We start from the raw sequence: 19,124 nt of genomic DNA, 5'->3' as shown, positions 1-19,124 counted from the left end.
AAGTGCTGGAGCAACTCAGTGCACCAGGCAACATCTGTGGAAGAAATGGATGCTTCAGGTCGGGGCCCATCTTCAGACCCCAGTTCTCCACAGATGCTGCCTGACCGGCTAAGATCCTCCAGCGCTTTGTGTTTCGATGAAGATTCCACCACTTGTGGTTTGTGTCTCGGATTTCTGTGAACGTTGCCCCACTGTAATGTGGGGCTAATTTTAGTTTAGATTAGTTTAAAGATACAGTGCGGAGACAGGCCCTTTGGCCCAACGAGTCTACACTGCACACAAACACTATCCTACACACTAGGGACAATTTTAGTTATACCAAGCCAATTAACCTACAAACCGAGTGTGGGACGAAACAGAAGGTCTGAGAGAAAGCCCACGCAGGTCACGGGGAGAACGTACAGACAGCACCCGTAGTCGGGATCGAACCTGTGTCTCTGATGCTGTAAGGCTGCAACTCTACCGTTGCACCACCATGCTGCCCTTTATTTTCAGAAATAAATTGAACTGTAGGAGGACTCGTCACACTGAGCCCTCTTTTCCGCCCATTGTAACCCGTTGCCCCAAACTGTGGTTCTCGTTCACCACCCTCAGGGTTTCACAACCCCGAAGTGGTTTCAGTTCTCGTTGTTCCTCACTGCCCCATTTGCTCATTTTTAAATGTCGACGCATGGAGATACAGGTCCACCACCGATTTTATAGCAACTGCTGGTCCGACACCTCCAGACATAATTACGAGAGCGTGCTTGAAATCACCACCCGGTGGAAGCCCCCCGAAAATGTGGTGCCGAGGTTGGGTAGGGCAACCAACCTCGACCTCATCTGGACTTCCATGGCTGGACCTCCAATCGGCGGGTCAAACATGCCTCCTGCAGCCGGGGCTCTGGAACTCCGGCCTGGCCAGAGCCGGCAGATTCGTTCCCATACCCAAGGCCAAATTTGCGGGCTAATACCTCGATCACCTGGCTACCGAGGTAGACCATTCTGTTATCGTTCGACTCCTCCCAGAGGCCGTGATCTCTGTTGGTCTGGCAAAATGGATAATCCGGCAAGGCTCTGGAGCCAGAGGTGTCAGAAAATCGGTGTTGGACCTGTACCTCATCTTGCCTGTTTTGAAGAAGTTCTCTCTCCGATGCTAGTTCCGTGAGACCCTCTTCAGAAGCAGTGTGAAGAAGGGTCCCGGCCTGAAATGTACACTTATCCATGGCCTCCAAAGATGCTGCCTGACCCACTGAGTTACTCCAGCACTTTGTGTTCTATGTTTTTTTTAAACCCTGAGGGAAAGTTTTTTTTTAACCTGTCTTTTTGCATTTTCTTGCTCCGTGAGAATTTATTCTTGTTCCTGATGCACAGCTCCCTCGGGATGCAGGAAGCCGTGAGGAAGCAGTGAAGGGAGCTGGGTCTCGACCCGAAACGCCACCCATTCCTTCTCTCCGGAGATGCTGCCTGTACCCGCTGAGTTACTGCAGCATTTTGTGTATATCTTCAGCATTCTTACCTCCCAACAAGGTGCAGTCGCTCGGAGTGCAGCAGCACCACCAAGAGGATTGTGCTTGTATTACAGCCACTGGTATATCCGCATTTGACACCATGGGCTGATGATTACTATTGCCTTCGTTTACCAGCCACTGTTCAAAATGTCTCTTTAGTTTAGTTTAGTTTAGTTTAGTTTAGAGATACAGCGTGTTGACCAGCGATCCACGCACACTAGTACTATTCTACAAACTGGGGACAAGTTACAATCTTTACTGAAGCCAATCAACCTACAAACCTGCCCATCTTTGGAGTGTGGGAGGAAACCGGAGCAGCCAGGGAAAATCCACGCAGGTCACAGGGAGAATATACGGACTCCATACCGACAGCACCCATAGTCACGATCGAACACGGATCTCTGGCGCTGCTGTAAGGCAGCATCTCTTTCATGGCTCATCTCTGAAAGCATACTAAAGCTGCTACATAAATACATACTAAAACATGCACTTTGTGGAATTGGAGGCCCAGCCCAAACCATCACACAAACCAACCTCCCATTTACACCTCAAATTGCTTCAGCAAGGCCACCAGTATAATCAAGGACCAGTCTCACCCCGGCCACTCTCTCTTCTCCCCTCTCCATTCAGGCAATAGGTACAGAAGTGTGAAAACACATACCTCCAGATTCAGCGACAGTTTCTTCCCAGTTGTTGATCCGTCTCATCAACAACTAGAGAGTGGTCCTGAGCTACTATCTACCTCACTGGACACTCTTCGACTAATCGGACTTTACTGGACTTTATCTTGCACTAAACGTTATTCCCTTTATTATGTATCTGTACACGGTGGATGGCTCAATTATAATCATGTATAGTCTTTCCGCTGACTATTTAACACCCGAGTTCGATCCCGTCTACGGTTGCTTGTCTGTACGGAGTTTGTATGTTCTCCCCGTGACCTGCATGGGTTTCCACTGAGATCTTTGGTTTTCTCCCACACTCTAAAGACGTACAGGTTGTTAGGTTATTTGGCTTGGTATAAATGTAAATTGTCCCTAGTGTTGGTGCGCGGGGATTGCTGGTCAGTGTGGACTGTTTCCGCGCTGTATAAATGAAAATTAAATTGTCTCCCAGCATCTGTCGCTATGGCGTGGGTTGGTGGATGAATTGGCCACTGTAAATTTTCCCCTAGTGTGTAGATAAGTTGTAGAATCTGTTGGAAGTTGATGAGAAGGCAGGAATAATAAATGGATTCAGGTGAGCTTAGGATAAAAAAAGGGTGCATGTAAGTTGGCTTCAATGGGTGAAGGGCCTGTTTCCCAGCTGTATCTCTCTGTGACATTATAAAGGCAAACCCTGCCTCCCTTCCAAGCACTGTGACCAATGCTCATCATTTGAAGATAGACACAAAACGCTGGAGTAACTCGGCAGGTCAGGCAGCATCTCTAGAGAAAAGTAGTAGGTGACGTTTCGGGTGGTGGCCCTTCTTCAGACTGAAAATCAGGAGAGAGGGAAACGAGAGAGGTACAGAAGGTACATAGAAGAAATAAATGAAGGATATGCAAGAGGAAATGATGATCAAGGAAAGGCAGAGCCCACAATGGTCCATTGTTAGCTGTGAGGAAAGTGATAACGAGTGATACAAACAGGGAAACTCAGCAGGACGATCATAAGGTCATACGAGATAGGAGCAGAATTAGGCCATTCGGCCCATGTCTACTCTGCCATTCAATCATGGCAGATCTATCACTCCCTCCTAATCCCATTCTCCTCCCTTTCCCCCATCTCCTCTAACACCAGGACTAATCGAGAATCTACCTATCTCTGCTTTAAAAATATTCATTGACGGCCTCCCCAGCCTTCTGTGGCAACACATTCCACAGATTCACCTCCATCTGACTAAAGATCATCATTTGAATGTCGTCACTAATGTGCCTGTTTATCCCAGTATGGCTTCTGAGATCTTGGTGTGTATAGATTAGCCAGCCAACAGGTTCACAAGGTTACAGCTGGGGCAGCACTTCAGAGAAAGTACTTGAAGTAGCAGCAAGGGTTTTACAGTGTTCTGAGACACGGAAAGTAAATTATTAATAAAAGTCTTCCTTTCTTCTCCTTCCTCCCTGTTCCTGCTCAATCCTTTTGTGCTTTCTCCTGTTCAATTGCTCTCTTCTGTTGCACAAAGTTTGTGCATTCACCTGACATCACCCTACTGTAGAAAAATAATACAGTTTACAGAAATATCATCAAACCAACTTGACGCTGACCCACATATAAGGTCAGATTTAGTTTAGTTTAGAGATACAGCGCGGGAACAGGCCCTTCGGCCCACCGAGTCTGCAGCAACCAGCGATCCCTGCACATTAACACTATCCTAACACACACCAGGGACAATTTACACGTACACCAAGCCGATTAACCTACAAACCCGTACGTCTTTGGAGAGTGGGAGGAAACCGAAGATCTCGGAGAAAACCCACGTGGTCACGAGGAGAACGTACAAACTCCGTACAGACAAGCATCTGTAGTCGGGATTGAACCCAGGTCTCTGCCGTTGCAAGCGCTCTAAGGCAGCAAATCTACTGCCGCACCAGCATGGCCGCCCAAAAGCTTCTCTCCAGAGATGCTGCCTGACCTGCTGAGTTACTCCAGCATTTTGTGTCTATCTGAGGCCTAATGTCTGCTCATTCACTGCTGGATGGTGAGAGAGTGGAGACCTCGGGGGTTGAAGGCCCAGGGGGAGAGCTGGGCATTGGCACTTTGCATGCGGAAGTTGCTTCGGGGTAACGTCATCGAGAGCTAAGATAAGAAATGAGAGATGACTGCAGAGGTTCTGAACAGCCAGTGAAGCTGTCAGCTAATGGTGACAGATGAGAAATATGACCCAGCGAGCTGTTACTCAGTAACCCAGATGACAACTGTGCAGTCAGAATTTGCTTGTACATCTGAACACTGTGTGTCTTTTCTCTTGCAGGAAGTCCGTTGTCCAGCTTGATATGGCTCACACTAAAAAAGCTCTAATTGTGCCAGCGTTCGAGACTCTCCGCTATCGTCTATCCTTCCCAAAATCCAAAGCGGAGTTATTGTCCATGTTAGACGTGGGGACGCTCTTCACATTTAGGTAAATACAAGGGAGGTGCTCCTTTCTGCCTCTAACGCACATGCGACGACACTGACATACTAACTGTTATAGAGTTATTTAAGATGCATTCCACCTGATGTCAATGGTCCGATGGAGATTTATTTGTCACGTATGCAACCGCACAGTGAAATTCCTTTTGCATATATCACACATGCGGGCGCCGCCATTTTTGGCGCCCTTATTCAAAGTCGTGCTCGATGTACTGTAGCAGTTCTCGCCTCCTCGCATGGCCATCTTCATGTCCCCGGGGAGCCTCCTGCAGCCGGCACGAAGCCGAAGGTGCTGGAGGCATTACCAGAGTTCACCCTCCTACCAGCCCTCGCTCCTCGAGTCCATCGTCTCCAGCTCCCTCCCGGTCTCACTGACCGACGAGCCTTCGGGCAGGTTCCCGCTCCTGCCAACCGACAAACCTTCGGGCTCTTGAGCTGTGTGAAGATATATGCATCTAATTTACTCCTAAGAACCTCATCCCATTATCTCCACCAGCTGGAATAGATGAAACAAAGGCAGATAAGGATGAGAAGTCGTCCTGTATAATCTCTTCATTAAAATTAATGTTCGGTGGTGTTCCAACCAGGAGCGCCCATCTGCAAAAGGGGCTGTGTCTTGTATTAACCTGAAAACACTCATGTTTATTTTGGGGAAAGAATTTGTTCTAGCTCAGTGGATTACTCCCCACAGAGGAGTACTTAATGTAAGTAAAAATGGGAGTGAACAACATCGTGTTATGTTGAATTACCTGGTGTACTTCCTATCCCGTCCAATGTCCCAGCCAGTATTGATCACAGTTTAGAAACAGCTGCAGGTTAGCATGGGCTGGGACCTGTAAGTCACCGCACAGAAGCAGCATCATAATGGAGTCTTCCTGTAATAGCAATGCCCCGTTATATTAGTCCAGTTCACTTTAGTTTATTGTCACGTGTAGCGAGGTACAGAGAGAAGCTTCTGTTGCTGCTACCCAGCCAGCAGAAAGACAACACATGATTACAATCAAGCCATTTACAGTCTACAGATACACGATAAGGGAATGTGTAGGAAGGAACAGCAGATGCTGGTTTAAAAAAAAGATAGATACAAACAGCTGGAGTAATTCAACGGGACAGGCAGCATCTCTGGGGAGAGTCTGAAGAAGGGTCTCGACCTGAAACGCCACCCATTGCTTCTCTCCAGAGATGCTGCCTGTCCCGCCGAGTTACTCCAGCTTTTTGTGTCTAGCTTAACGATAAGGGAATAATGTTTACTGCCAGGTGAAGCCAGCAAAGTCTGAACAAGGATAAGTCCAAGGGTCGCCAATGAGGTAGATAGTAGTTCAGGACTGCTCTCTAGTTGTGGTAAGTTGATAACGATCTGGTATAGGAGCTGATTCCTATTTACTGAGACACTCCAGCTAGAATCATGGATCCATTGCCCCGGGAAGTGGCCACCACTCACTGCCCCTCTCTTAGGAATAAGAACTGAGATGAGGAAAAACTTCGTCACCCTGAGAGTTGTGAATCTGTGGAATTCCCTGCCGCAGAAGGCAGTGGAGGCCAATTCACTGGATGTATTCGAGAGAGAGTTGGATATAGCTCTTTGGGCTAACGGACTCAAGGGATATGGGGTGAAAGCAGGAACGGGGTACTGATTCTGGATGATCAGCCGTGATCATATTGAATGGTGGTGCTGGCTCGGAGGGGTCGAATGGCCTACTCCTGCACCTATTTTCTATGTTTCTATGTTTCTTCTGCAGGTACCATGTTTGGACGAAGGGTCACGCTCCAACCAACTTTGCCAAGTGGCGGACAGCCACCACCCCTTATCACGTCGACTGGGAGGCAGACTTTGAGCCTTATGTTGTAGTAAGGCGTGACTGCCCAGAGTATGACCGGAGGTTCGTCGGGTTTGGCTGGAATAAAGTAGCGCATGTCATGGAACTGGATGCGCAGGTAAGGGACTGCTATACACCACGCAGCACGGCTGTGCTGTCAAACCGTTCTCATTGCCACAGCGCCATCTGCGTAGAATATCGCGCTTTGACAGTGTGCATGTTGACTGTTTTGCTCACAGAGGGACTCGGGGGAAGTGGGAGGCCAAAGGGGGAATTTAGAAGAATGAGTGTTTTACTGTCATATGTTCCAGAATGAGCAAGAAATTCTTACTTGCAGCAGCACAACAGAATATGTCAACTTAGTCAATGGCTAGGGGGGGACCTCAAGGAAACATACAGAATAGTGAAAGGCTTGGATAGAGTGGATGTGGAGAGGATGTTTCCACCACTGGGAGAGTCTAGGACTAGAGGTCATAGCCTCAGAATTAAAGGACGTTCTTTTAGGAAGGTGATGAGGAGAAATGCATTTAGTCAGAGGGTGGTGAATCTGTGGAATTCTTTACCACAGAAGGCTGTGGAAGTCAAGTCAGTGGATATTTTTAAAGCAGAGATAGATATATTCTTGATTAGTACGGGTGTCAGAGGTTATGGGGAGAAGGAAGGTGAATGAGGTTCGGAGGGAGAGATACATCAGCCATGATTGAATGGCAGAGTAGACTTGATGGGTGGCATGGCCTAATTCTACTCTTATTTCTTATGACCTTATTAAAGTCAGCTACAATCTCATTCCTTTGTTCTCGGCGGCCCCCCTCGCTCGCTGGCGGCCCTCCTCATCCACCGATGGCCCTCTTCGCTCTTCGAAGGCCCGCCTCACTCTCTGGCAGCCCACCTCGCTCTTGGCGTTTGCTCGCGCGCGGGCCTCTCCTCATCCTCGTGGCGCAGGTCCCGTTGACGTGACGAGCCGGGCCTGCTGGATGGCTTAGCCCCACTCACCCGGAACACTCCTGGCATGCTGTCCCCTCCCCTCACACCCCCCCCCCCCCCCCCGGATATCAGACCCCATTGTTGACCCCACTCACCGTGAACCCCTCCATCCTTATACCTTGGAGGCGGGAATGCTCCTATTATGCCAAAGCCTTGGGACTTCTGTCTGCTGCCTGCGTACATAGTCTAACCATGTACCTCTCTCTCCCCCTGTGCTTGCAGGAATACGAGTTTGTTGTCCTCCCCAACGCATACATGATCCACATGCCTCATGCTCCCAGCTTTGACATCACCAAATTCCGCTCCAACAAGCAATATCGGATCTGCCTGAAGACTTTGAAGGAGGAGTTCCAGCAGGACATGTCCCGCCGCTATGGGTTTGCCGCTCTCAAGTACTTGACTGCCGAGAACAACAGCTGAGATCGCGGCAAGCTGCCTCCGAACCACCTTCACTTGTATTGCTGCGAGGAGTGAAATGGGGCTGCCGTGTACAGAGAGACATGCAGAAATAGAAACCAAAATTTACGTGTGTGCCCGCCAACTGTCAGGCTTTGGGTGGAAAGGTTGTACCGACAAGAGCTTATTCTGAGTCCTCCAAAGGCGCTGTTGAAATATTCCTGTTGTTCACTATTTAAGACCTCCCCACTGTCCCACCTCATTTATTGCCTTGCCCTCTCTCGGTGGGTCACCAATGTCCAAGCAGCCCCGTGCGGATGGAGGGCGGGAAGGTCCGGGCTTTTGTACGGAAGCCGTTCCCTGCAACATCCGTTGCCCGGTGACCAGAGGAGCTCCATCCTTGAGTGCACCCTTCAGGAGCTGGCCACTTTATTCCTGTGGCCTCGTGTGCGCGAACACTCGCACACTCTCTCTCTCTCTCTCTCGCAATCACGCACACACACACATACACACACACTTGCACACACACACACACACACACACACACACACACACACACACACACTTGCACACACACACACACACACACACACACACTTGCACACATACACACACACACACACACACACACACACACGCACACAAAACGATATCAGTAGATGCAGTGGTGAGCATCAGTAACAGCTGTGCTGTTCCTAGCTCGGTCTGATTTAGTAACAAGCGTCTGACAAGCTACTGCAGTGTGGGTCTCCCTCAACTGTCTTTTGCCATCCTTAATCCTGAAGCTTCCTGAACCAATCTTTCCAGTTGCATTCAGGATCAAAGCCATTGCCATTGAGGTGAAGGCCCTGCTGTCTTCTGCTTATAAAAGCTACGCCAATGGCCTTCGATTGTTAGATGCCAATTAATGTCTGATTAGTACGGGTGTCAGGGGTTATGGGGAGAAGGCAGGAGAATGGGGTTAGGAGGGAGAGATAGATCAGCCATGATTAAATGGCGGAGTAGACTTGATGGGCCAAATGGCCTAATTCCGCTCCTATCATTTATAACCTTATGAAAGCTCTTGCTCCTGGTTCGGATCAGAAGTAAATGCCAGTGGGGTTAAGGGTGGACGTTTCCAATGGCAGAATGAAAGTTTACAGCTACATTCTGATTCCTATTGTGTTGACAGTAGAATTCAGAACAAAATGGCTGATTTAGGCTGGAGAGAGTGTGGTCCCCACAATGATCAGAATACGTTTCAATATAAATTAAAAAAAGGTTTTTGGTTTGTCAGTTTGTTTAAGAGGGATTATTAGGTCTAACCCAAGGGTAATGCTTTGATTTTTATCATCTTAAACAACTTTTAATTAGAAGGATGGGCTGATTTATATTATTGACCTCACTAGGATTGGATTAGAATCAAAGAAATGTCTGGGAAGTTTTTTTTTGTGGCTGGGGAGATGTTGAAACACAATTCCATTCCCTAAAGATTTAGATTTGTGATTTTTTGATCAGTGATATGCAGGAAAGACTGAAAGTGCTGAACATTGGTGTCTCTGAAGAGGAAGATTATCTGTGCTCAAAACTAATAATAGCTGCCGTATTCTTTAAATCCTAATACAATATTTCTATACTCTCCGGATGGGGCTAGGGAGCCACCTCTCACAGCTGAGTTTAAGTTGAAATGTTGATGAAAGCAGAGGTGACCTTGATGCATGTCAGGGATTATAATGTGTTTGTATCCAAAAGAGACCAAGTGCGAGATGGAACTTGTTGAGGTCAGGTTACCTAGGGTGCTGATACTAAATTTACTTGATTTTCCCACGTTTGAAATTTTGTTTGGACAAAATGTTTCAGAGAGTCATTACATTTACAAGATACCCATAGGGTGGGTTAGTAGGAAACAACCATTGAAGCGGCTTTATGCAAGAAATTAGTGGATGCTACAATGATGCTGCAATGAGTAAAGGCAAAGCCTAACATTTGAAAGGAGTTTCTTCATTATTTTTTCTCTTGGCTCAAATAAATCTATGGAGAATGTATAATAGTCCCCACCATACAGTGAGCGATCGATCCGGAGGAGTGGGCTTTGGTTTAACTGGTTTGATCATTTCTTAGCCTGCACTTCTGTCAGCCAATCTACCTAGTTTCAGTGGACCAGCAGCTCTGGACTTCAGGAGTGTAAATCAGATCCTTTAAAAATTGAAAAAGTCAGAAGAAGGGGGTCTCGACCCAAAACGTCACCTATTCCTTTTCTCCAGAGATGCTGCCCGACCCACTGAGTTACTCCAGCTTTTAGTGTCTACCCGTTAGAAATTGTTCAGTTTTAGTTTTTGCCCCTTTTCAGCTTTTAAGAAAACTGTCCAAGTACGTCAGACCTTTCTGTTAAAGTACAGGTTGCCACGTATTCCACAATGGATACATATTGATGAAAGCCATCGGTATAACAAGCAAACAAAAGCAATTCAGTAGTTCTTGGTGTCCCACACAACAATCTATCTTCCAGGTATTCATTTTACCATGCCATTCTTTAACATTTTTTGACCTCAAGGAGAACAGGATGGATGAACTGTATTTTCATTGTTCGGTTACATAAGCCTCAGGATGCTTGGGTTAGAGCGCAGTATTGTATTGGAGGGGACAATTAATGGAAGACCTTTGACTGTTTGGAGCATCAAGTTGTTGGCAGGCCTTTGAGCATTATTGAGAATGTTGAGACCTTTTTTGACCTGTAGGAACTGCTTCTGAAATGCTTCTCTCATTGGGCTGTCAACAAAAGATTAATCAACAATCGTGCCACTTGAAATTACCAAGAGCGCACTGTAAGATTGGACGGGACTTTGATTTATTTGACCTGTTGTAATTATAACATAATTTGGAGTATTGCTGGGCCCATTATGAGACTGCTGAATTTTCAAATACTATTTAATTTATGGACTTATTGAAATGATTAGCGTAAGACTAGAAGTTTAGTGAATGATTGAAAAACCTTGATAAGGACGGCTGGACCACATAATGTACACTTGGATATGTTGAGCTATTTGGAATATCGTTAGACTTCTGTTATTATTGGAGATCGGTTAGTCCTCTTGAGAGTACCGAAAGCACTGTTGACATGCTCCAGTACTGCTGGAAACCCATTTATATCTTGGAGCATGGTTGCTGCACAGTGCTCCAGCTAGGAACACAATGGGGAGATAATTGGAGAGCTGGGTATACCATTAGAGGTTGTTGGGATAGTTATGAACACCATTGGTGAACGACTGGACAGCTAGGATCACCTTTGGTGAATAGTTGGACACTTGGTATATCATGGTGGTTGGTTGGGCACCAAGTGTCACCATTGGTGGTTGGTTGGACATCTGGGAACCCATTGGATGGTTGGACATCTGGGAACACCATTGGTGGATGGTTGGACATCTGGGAACACCATTGGTGGAAGGTTGGATAGCTAGGAACACCATTGGTGAGCGGCTGGACATCTGGTGCCACCACTGGTGAATGGTTGAATAACTGGAACACATTGGAGAGGGATGGACAGCTGGAAGCTCCATTGGTGGATGGTGGAATCGCTAGAATCACCATTGGAGGATGTTTGGATGACCGGGAGCTGGGGGATGATTGGATAGCTCAGAATACCATTGGAGATGTTTGGACAGCTAGAATCACCAGTGGAGATGAGTGGACTACTGGGAACTCCATTGGAGATGGGTGGACAACTAGGGTCAGTACTGGGGGGTGATAAACAGTTTGGAGGACTGCTCGAGTGAAAACGGAGGACAGTGGAAGGCCTGCAGAACTGGTGGATTATTTCCCATCATTGTACAGCAGATTTCACTCTTTACCACAATGAGCTGATGACTTTTCAGAGAACTGTTCATTCAGCCACAAAGCAGAGCTGTCTTCTGTCTTTGTCATTGTACAAGCGACAGAGTGATAAATAAAATGTAAAAATCTTTGAAATTTGTGTCTCACTTTTATTTACATAGATATTTTTACTGCAGGTCCTCTCGGAGTAATGAACGCCTGATTTATGGGCACGCTGTCAATACACATGAGCTGGGTGGATGGGGATGGATTTGCCACCTGCTGTGGGGCTTCAGGCATCTTCTTCCGGGTGGGAACGGGGCATATATATCCGTGTTTCTCCTCGCCCTAACCGCCCGAGCCCTGACAATCGGGGGTTGAGTCCAGGTGAGCAGAGTTGCGAGCACTGAGCAGACACTGAGTCAGTGAGGCCTCTTGTGGCCACTCTCCCCGTGACTGCTCACTCTCCCATCACAACTGCTTCTGCCATCCTCTCCGACCCACCACCTATGTTCATTTCTGACTTGCAAACAGTTCAAGGGCGGCACGGTGGCACAGCGGTAGAGTTGCTGCCTTACAGTGCCAGAGGCCATGGGTTTGATCCTGACTGTCAGTGCTTATCTGTACGGAGTTTGTACGTTCTCCCCGAGACCTGCGTGCGTTTTCCCTGAGATCTTCCGTTTCCTCCCACACTCCAAAGGTGTGTAGGTTAATTGGCTTGGTATAAATGTACAATTGTACCTAGAGTGTGTAGGGTAGTGTTAATGTGCGGGGATCGATAGTACGGACTCGGTGGGCCGAAGGGCCTGTTTCCATGCTGCATCTATAAACTAAACTAAGTTAATAACAGGTCATGTTAGAAATGGTGCTCAGGAACAGAACACCTATCATAACCTGGGGACTTCCTATAATTGATTCTAGGTTAACAACGAAACAAACAAACAGATTAAGCCTGCTCCCTCAATTAGTCTGCCGGTGCGGGTGCTGTCTGTACGGTGTTTGTACGTTCACCCCGTGACCGTGTGGGTTTTCTTCGGGTGCTCTGGTTTCCTCCCACACTCCAAACACGCAGAGGTTTGTAGGTTAATTGGCTTTGGTAGAGATTTTAAATTGTCCCAGGTTTGCAGGATAGTGCTAGTGTACGGGGATCGCCGGTCGGTGCGGACTCAGTGGGTTGAACTGCTGTGTTAAACTAAACCAAACTCTCCAAGAAGTGGACAACATCCTACTGGTTGGAGACCAGCACTGTGTATTCTGATTGGGCTCCTAGCGCCGGCAAAGTGAATCAAAGTAGTTTCATTTAACAATAAGCAATTGTTTGTCCAAAAACATTGGGCGCTCATGAACCGATACCTGAAAATCACGGAACTGCGGTAAATTACTGGAACACTCAACTGCATCCGAGGTGAGAGGAGCATGTTAACATTTCTAGACCCTTTATCAGAGCCGGGGAAACGTGGAAAATCGGGAGGAAGTGAGTGAAATTGAGCGAGAGGTTGTTAAACGTGGCAACAAGTTCCGCCAGGTGCGTGTGTGTGTTGGTGGAGGAACGGGTCAGGCCTTTGTGGAAGGCCAGCACAGTGGCGCAGCGGCAGCATTGTTGCCTAATGCCCCTGTCCCACTTAGGAAACCTCTGGAGACTTTGTGCCCCACCCAAGGTATCCGTGCGGTTCCCAGAGGTTTTTGTCAGTCTCCCTACCTGCTTCCACTACCTGCAACCTCCGGCAACCACCTGCAACCTCCGGGAACCGCACGGAAACCTTGGGTGGGGCGCAATGTCTTCAGAGGTTTCCGTTCAGGTTTCCTAAGTGGGACAGGGGCATTACAGTGCCAGAGACCCTGGTTCAATCCTGACCACAAGTGCTGTCTGTACGGAGTTTGTTCGTTCTCCCTGTGACCTTGGTTGGTTTTTCCGGGTGCTGCGATTCCCCCTGACACTCCAAAGACGTACAGGTTTGTAGGTTAATTAGCTTCTGTGTATGATAGTGCTAGCGTATGGGGAAATTGCTGGCCAGTGCAGACTCGGTGGGCCAAAGGGCCTGTTTCCGAACCGCACCTCTAAAGTCTAAACGAGGACAATTCCTTAATAGGAATCTGAGGGGTAACTTTTTCACACAAAGGGTGGTTGGTGTATGGATAAAGCTGCCAGAGGAGGTACAGCAGTTGAAGAAGGGTCTCGACCTGAAACGTCATCCATTCCTTCTCCCCAGAGTTGCTGCCTGTCCTGCTGAGTTACTCCAGTGTTTTGTGTCTATCTTCCCTCATCTTGTATCTCTATACACTGTAAATGGCTCGATTGTAATCATGTATTGCCTTTCTGCTGACTGGTTAGCACGCAACAAAAGTTTTTCACTGTACCTCGGTACACATGACAATAAACTAACCTGAAACTGAAACTGACATTTACATTGCACATGGATATTGTAAAAAACTGACAAATGTGTGCCGAGAAACTGTAAATGCTTCACTATGATTTATTAAAGTCACTTGCATGTTTTTTGAAAAAGATTAGTCACAGTTGATGTGCGCTTAAAGGAAGGTTTCTCCTTTTGACACAACCATTTCCATCCATATTAATAAGACAACATCATGTTCCCACTCTTAAAATATAATTTTAATGCAAACAGAGAATGGCTTTCTAAATCACTGCCAATTTATGTGTGCCTGTGGACAATTTTACTTCTTTAATTATGCAAATGATTTTTGAATGGAAACTTGAACCGTGAAATCAATTCTCAACACTAAAACAATTTGCACCCAGAATGGAGGTGGCTGCTGCAGAAGTGTTTTCACCCTATTCCCTTTAATTACATTCATCCAAAGAGGCACAGTTTATATTTTATACGATGTGGAACTCAGCTTGATATTTAGTTTCGTTTCGTTTAGAGATACAGCGCAGAAACAGGTTCTATGGTCCATTGAGTCCGCACCGACCAGCGATCACCGCACGCTAACACTATCCTATCCACACTAGTGACATTTTACATTTCTACCAAGCCAATTAGCCTACGATCCTGCACGAATTTAGGGTGTGGGAGGAAACGGAAGATCTCGGCAAAAACTCACGGGGAGAACGTACAAACTCTGTACAGACAGCACCCGTAGTCGTCATCGAACCCAGGTCTCTGGCGCTGTAAGGCAGCAACTCCACCGCTGCACCCCATTCTGATGGGTTCTTTGATGAGCAGCCAATTTCGCTGTTGCCACAGATAACAAACTTGCCTGCGTGTAGTGATTCATGATGTTAATGTTCACTCTAGGTTTATGTTGCCTGTGATTGTTCATTTGACCGCTGCCAAACTGCTAATAAAACTTCAAGGATAGACACAAAAAGCTGGAGTAACTCAGCGGGTCAGGCAGCATCTCTGGGAACAGGTGATATTTCAGGTCGAGAGTCAGGGGAGAGGGAAATGTGAGATATGAAAAGGTACATAGAAAAAAATTTATGAAATGAATGCCAAAGGCCAAGTCAAAGCCAGCAACAATGATCACGGAAAGGTGGATGGTCCATTGTTGGCTATGGAGAGGGTGATAGTGATTGATACAGTGAAGCTCAGCAAGCCGACAGTGGAACTAGTATGATGACTAGGGTGGGGGAGGGTCAGAGAGGATGCAATGGTTACTTGAAGTTAGAGAAATCAATACTCATACCTCTGGGGTGTAAGCTGCCCAAGCAAAATATGAGGTGCTGTTCCTCCAATTTGTGTTTGGCCTCACTCTGACAGTGGAGGCCAGGGCAGAAAGGTCAGTATGGGAATGGGAGTTAAAGTGTTTGGCAACCGGAAGATCGCGTAGGCCAAGGCGTAAGTGTTCAGCAAAACGATCGACCGATATATAGTCCGCACCTCGAATAGCAGATACACTAGATGAGGTTGGAGGAGGTGCAGGTGAACCCTTGCCTCACCTGAAAGACTTCAAGGTGTTGAGTGTGTGTCTGATGCAGCTCGGTGCAACAGATAGAGATGCTGCCTTGTAACCCCAGGAACCCAGGTTCAAACCCAAACTCTGCGCTGTCTGTGTGAAGTCTGCATGCTCTACCTGTAACGACATAGGTCTCTTCTGGATGCTTTGAATTACACCCACATCCCAAAAATATATTTGTTAGTTTATTACCTACCAGAATGGAATGGATGCAGAGGGGATGATTCCACTGGTTGAAGAGTCTAGGACTAGAGGGCAAAGCCTCAGAATAAAACGATGAACCATTTGAAAGGAGATGAGAAGGAATTTCTTTAGTCAGCGGGTGGTGAATCCGCGGAGACCAAGTCATTGGGTATTTTCAAGAAGGAGATTGACAGATTCTTGATTAGTAAGGATGCAAGGTTTGTGGGGAGAAGGCAGGAAAATAGGGTTGAGAGGGAAAGATAGATTGCTATGATTGAATGGCAGAGTAGACTCAATGGGCGAATGGATTGATTCGACTCCTGTGACTTATGAACTATGAATTGCCTTTAATGTGTAGATGCAGGTGGATGGTTTGGTTCGATTTGATTCAATTTTATTGTCATTGTCTTCAAGTAAGAGACAACTAAATGCTATTTCCCATACAGTCATACGAATAAAAAAAACAAAAACACAGAGCACAGTAGTCCACAACACAAACCTCCCCACAGCGGCACCAAAGTTCCCCACTGTGGGGGAAGGAACCAAAGTCCAGTCAACCTCCTCGCTGATGTTCCCCGATGTTCACCCGTGGTTGTGGCCTCCCAAGCCCCCCCGCAGTCGCCGCTACGGGCGGCCCGAAGTTCAGGCCCTCTGGCCGGGAACGATGGAACCCCGACGTCGGGCGGAAGAACATCCTCAGCGGCCTGGACCTCTGAATCGGCCACCTCCCACCGGAGTCCGCGGCTCCCGAAGTCCACAGGCCGAGCTGGCGGAGATTCAACACTGGCCGCCGGTAGAAGAATTTCAGAGATTTGATGGATGAGAGAGAGAATGGGTTACAGGGAAATAAGTGGGAGAATAGATCAGAAGGGAGTGCCCTGTGAGCCAGGATAGGCTGAATAGGTTGAGTGTCCTCATTCCATGCTACATGGAAATGCAGAACTGCCGATGGTCTCGGCAGGGCCACAGTGAATGGGAGAATGCAGTCTGTATACAGCAGGACATAGATAAGTTACAGAAATGGCTGGAGAGGCTGCACGGTGGCGCAGCGGTAGAGACCTGGGTTCGATTCTGATGAAGGGTGCTTTCTGTACGGAGTTGGTACGTTCTCCCCGTGACCTGCGTGGGTTTTCTCCAGGATCTCCGGTTTCCTCCCACACTCCAAAGACATAGGTTGATTGGCTTGGTATAATTGTAAATTGCCCCCAGTGTGTGTAGCATAATGTTAGTGTGCGGGGATCGCTGATCGGTGCGGACTCGGTGGGCCGAAGGGCTTGTTTCTGCGCTGTATCTTTAAACTAAACTAAAATGGCAGATGGAGAATTAAAACCGAGGAAGAGGTGTTGCACTTTGAGAGGTTGAACGTAAGAGGAAAGTATACAGTTAATGGCAAGACTATTAATGGCATTATGTATTTCTTGGGGTGCATGTCGAAAAACCTTTGAGTGTAGAAAGACAAGTAGATAGAGTGGTAATGAAGGTGTATAGTCAGCTTGCCTTGATAGGACGGCATTGAATATATGAGTCAGGAAATCATATTCCAGCTTTATGGAACATTGGTTAGGCCACATTTGGAGTTCTGAGTGCAGTTTTGGTCACCCCATTTCAGGAAGGGGGTTTAGTTTAGTTTAATTTAATTAATCGTTACGTGTACCACGGTACGGTGAAAAACTTTTTGTTGCGTGCTATCCAGTCAGCGGAAAGATTCTACGCGATTACAATCGAACTATCTACAGTGTACACACAGTGGATGAAGGGAATAATGTTTAGTGCAAGGTAAAGTTCAGTAAAGTGTGATTACAGATAGTCTGAGGGTCTCCAATAAGTAGATGGTAGCACAGGACCACTCTCTAGTTGTTGGTAGGATGGTTCAGTTGCCTGATAACAGCTGAGAAGAAACTGTCCCTCAATCTGGAGGCGCGCATTATTACACTTCTTTACATCTTGCCAGGTGTGGAGGCTTGAGAGAGGGTGCAGAAGAGGATTACCAGAATGCTGAAGATAGGTAAAATGAATTGTATCAAAATGCTGGAGTAACTCAGCGGGACAGGCAGCATCTCTGGATAGAAGGAATGGGTGACGTTTCGGGTCGAGACCCTTCTTCAGACGGCTGTGTGGATTAGAGGGCGTTAGGTATAAGGGAAGGTTGGGCAAACTTAGACTGTATTCTCTGGTGTGCCAGAGGCTGAGAGGAAATCTGATAGAAATGTTTTTAAATTATGTGAGGCATAGATAGGGTAAATTCTTCTGGTAGAAAGCCATACTAGAAAGCATAGCCTTAAGGTGAGAGAGGATATCATTATAAGAGATGTGTGAGACATGTCTTTTACACAGAGAGGTGGGTGCCTGGAACCCGCTACCAGGGGTTGTGGTGGTGGATGCAGATTCGATAGTGGCATTTAAAAGGCTTTTGTCTAGTAACATTGATATGCAGGGAATTGGTAGATATTGATCACGTGTCGGTAGAAATTTGTTTCACTTGGAATTATGTTCGGTATGGACATTGTGGGCCGAAGAGCCTATGCCCATGCTGTTCTATGTTTAGTTTAGTTTAGAGATACAGCATGGAGGCAGGCCCTTCAGCCCACCGTGTCTGCACCAACCAGCGATCCCCGCTCATTAACACCATCCTACACACACTAGGGACAATTTACACTTGTACCAAGCCAATTAACCCACAAACCCATACGTCTTTGGAATGTGGGAGGAAACCGAAGATCTCGGAGATAAACCCATGCGGTCACGGGGAGAAGTTACAAACTCTGTACAGATAACACACGTAGTTAGGATCGAACCTGGGTCTACTGGCACTGTAAGGCCGCAGTTCTACCGCTGCGCCACCGTGCCACCCATAAAACATATTCTATATTCTGGGCTCAGCAATGAAAGTGACATCTATGTCTATGATATCCCAGAGAGCAGTGGTTAAAATGACACTCCTCAGATTTGAGGATGCAATGTTAATTGATGCTCTACAGCAAAACTGCACCATAGTTCGTTCCTCCTTGTGTCCCAAGTAGATATAGAAGATCCCACGACACAATGCAATACACTCGCAATATCCTCTGCACGAGGGACAATTTACAATTTATACCTAAGCCAATTAACCTACAAGCCTGTATGTCTTTGGAGTGTGGGAGTACACTGGAGTACCTGGTGAACCTATGCGTCCACAGGGAGAACATACAAACTCCATACAGACAGCACCCACAGTCAGATTAAACCCGGAACATCACTTATTCCTTCTCTCCAGAGATGCTGCCTGTCCCGCTGCGTTACACCAGCATTGGATGTCTATCTACAGTATCAATGAGTATCAATGTCACCTTCTCCGAGCTAACAATGATCTATTGTACGTTTTCCTTGAACCCCATCTCTTTTGATGTCTCGTTTTCACACCTTACCCTTCCTTATCTTTGTGTCACCCTCTCCC

The 19,124-nt window shown here is 47.0% G+C and overlaps 1 protein-coding gene and 1 long non-coding RNA gene across 3 annotated transcripts in view; both read left to right on the top strand.

Annotated features, from left to right (window-relative positions):
• LOC116983860 (LARGE xylosyl- and glucuronyltransferase 1) overlaps window positions 1-8,350 on the top strand; it is a 307,222-nt gene extending 298,872 nt beyond the window's left edge. For both annotated transcript variants that reach the window (XM_033037738.1, XM_033037739.1), the window contains exons 13-15: window positions 4,444-4,590; window positions 6,341-6,536; window positions 7,625-8,350. In XM_033037738.1, the coding sequence (XP_032893629.1) occupies window positions 4,444-4,590; window positions 6,341-6,536; window positions 7,625-7,822 (541 nt within the window). In that variant the 3' untranslated portion in view covers window positions 7,823-8,350. The remainder of the gene's footprint in view (window positions 1-4,443; window positions 4,591-6,340; window positions 6,537-7,624) is intronic.
• Window positions 8,351-8,356: 6 nt separating this feature from the next.
• Window positions 8,357-11,743, top strand: LOC116983862. Its single transcript, XR_004414829.1, has 2 exons — window positions 8,357-11,191; window positions 11,223-11,743. It is a non-coding gene; the product is annotated as an uncharacterized LOC116983862 (long non-coding RNA).
• Window positions 11,744-19,124: the final 7,381 nt, after the last annotated feature.

The sequence above is a fragment of the Amblyraja radiata genome, chromosome 19 (assembly GCF_010909765.2).
Source record: "Amblyraja radiata isolate CabotCenter1 chromosome 19, sAmbRad1.1.pri, whole genome shotgun sequence".
Taxonomy (NCBI): Eukaryota; Metazoa; Chordata; class Chondrichthyes; order Rajiformes; family Rajidae; genus Amblyraja; species Amblyraja radiata.
Note: the sequence above shows the minus strand (reverse complement) of the source record. Positions and strands in the feature narration are given on the sequence as shown.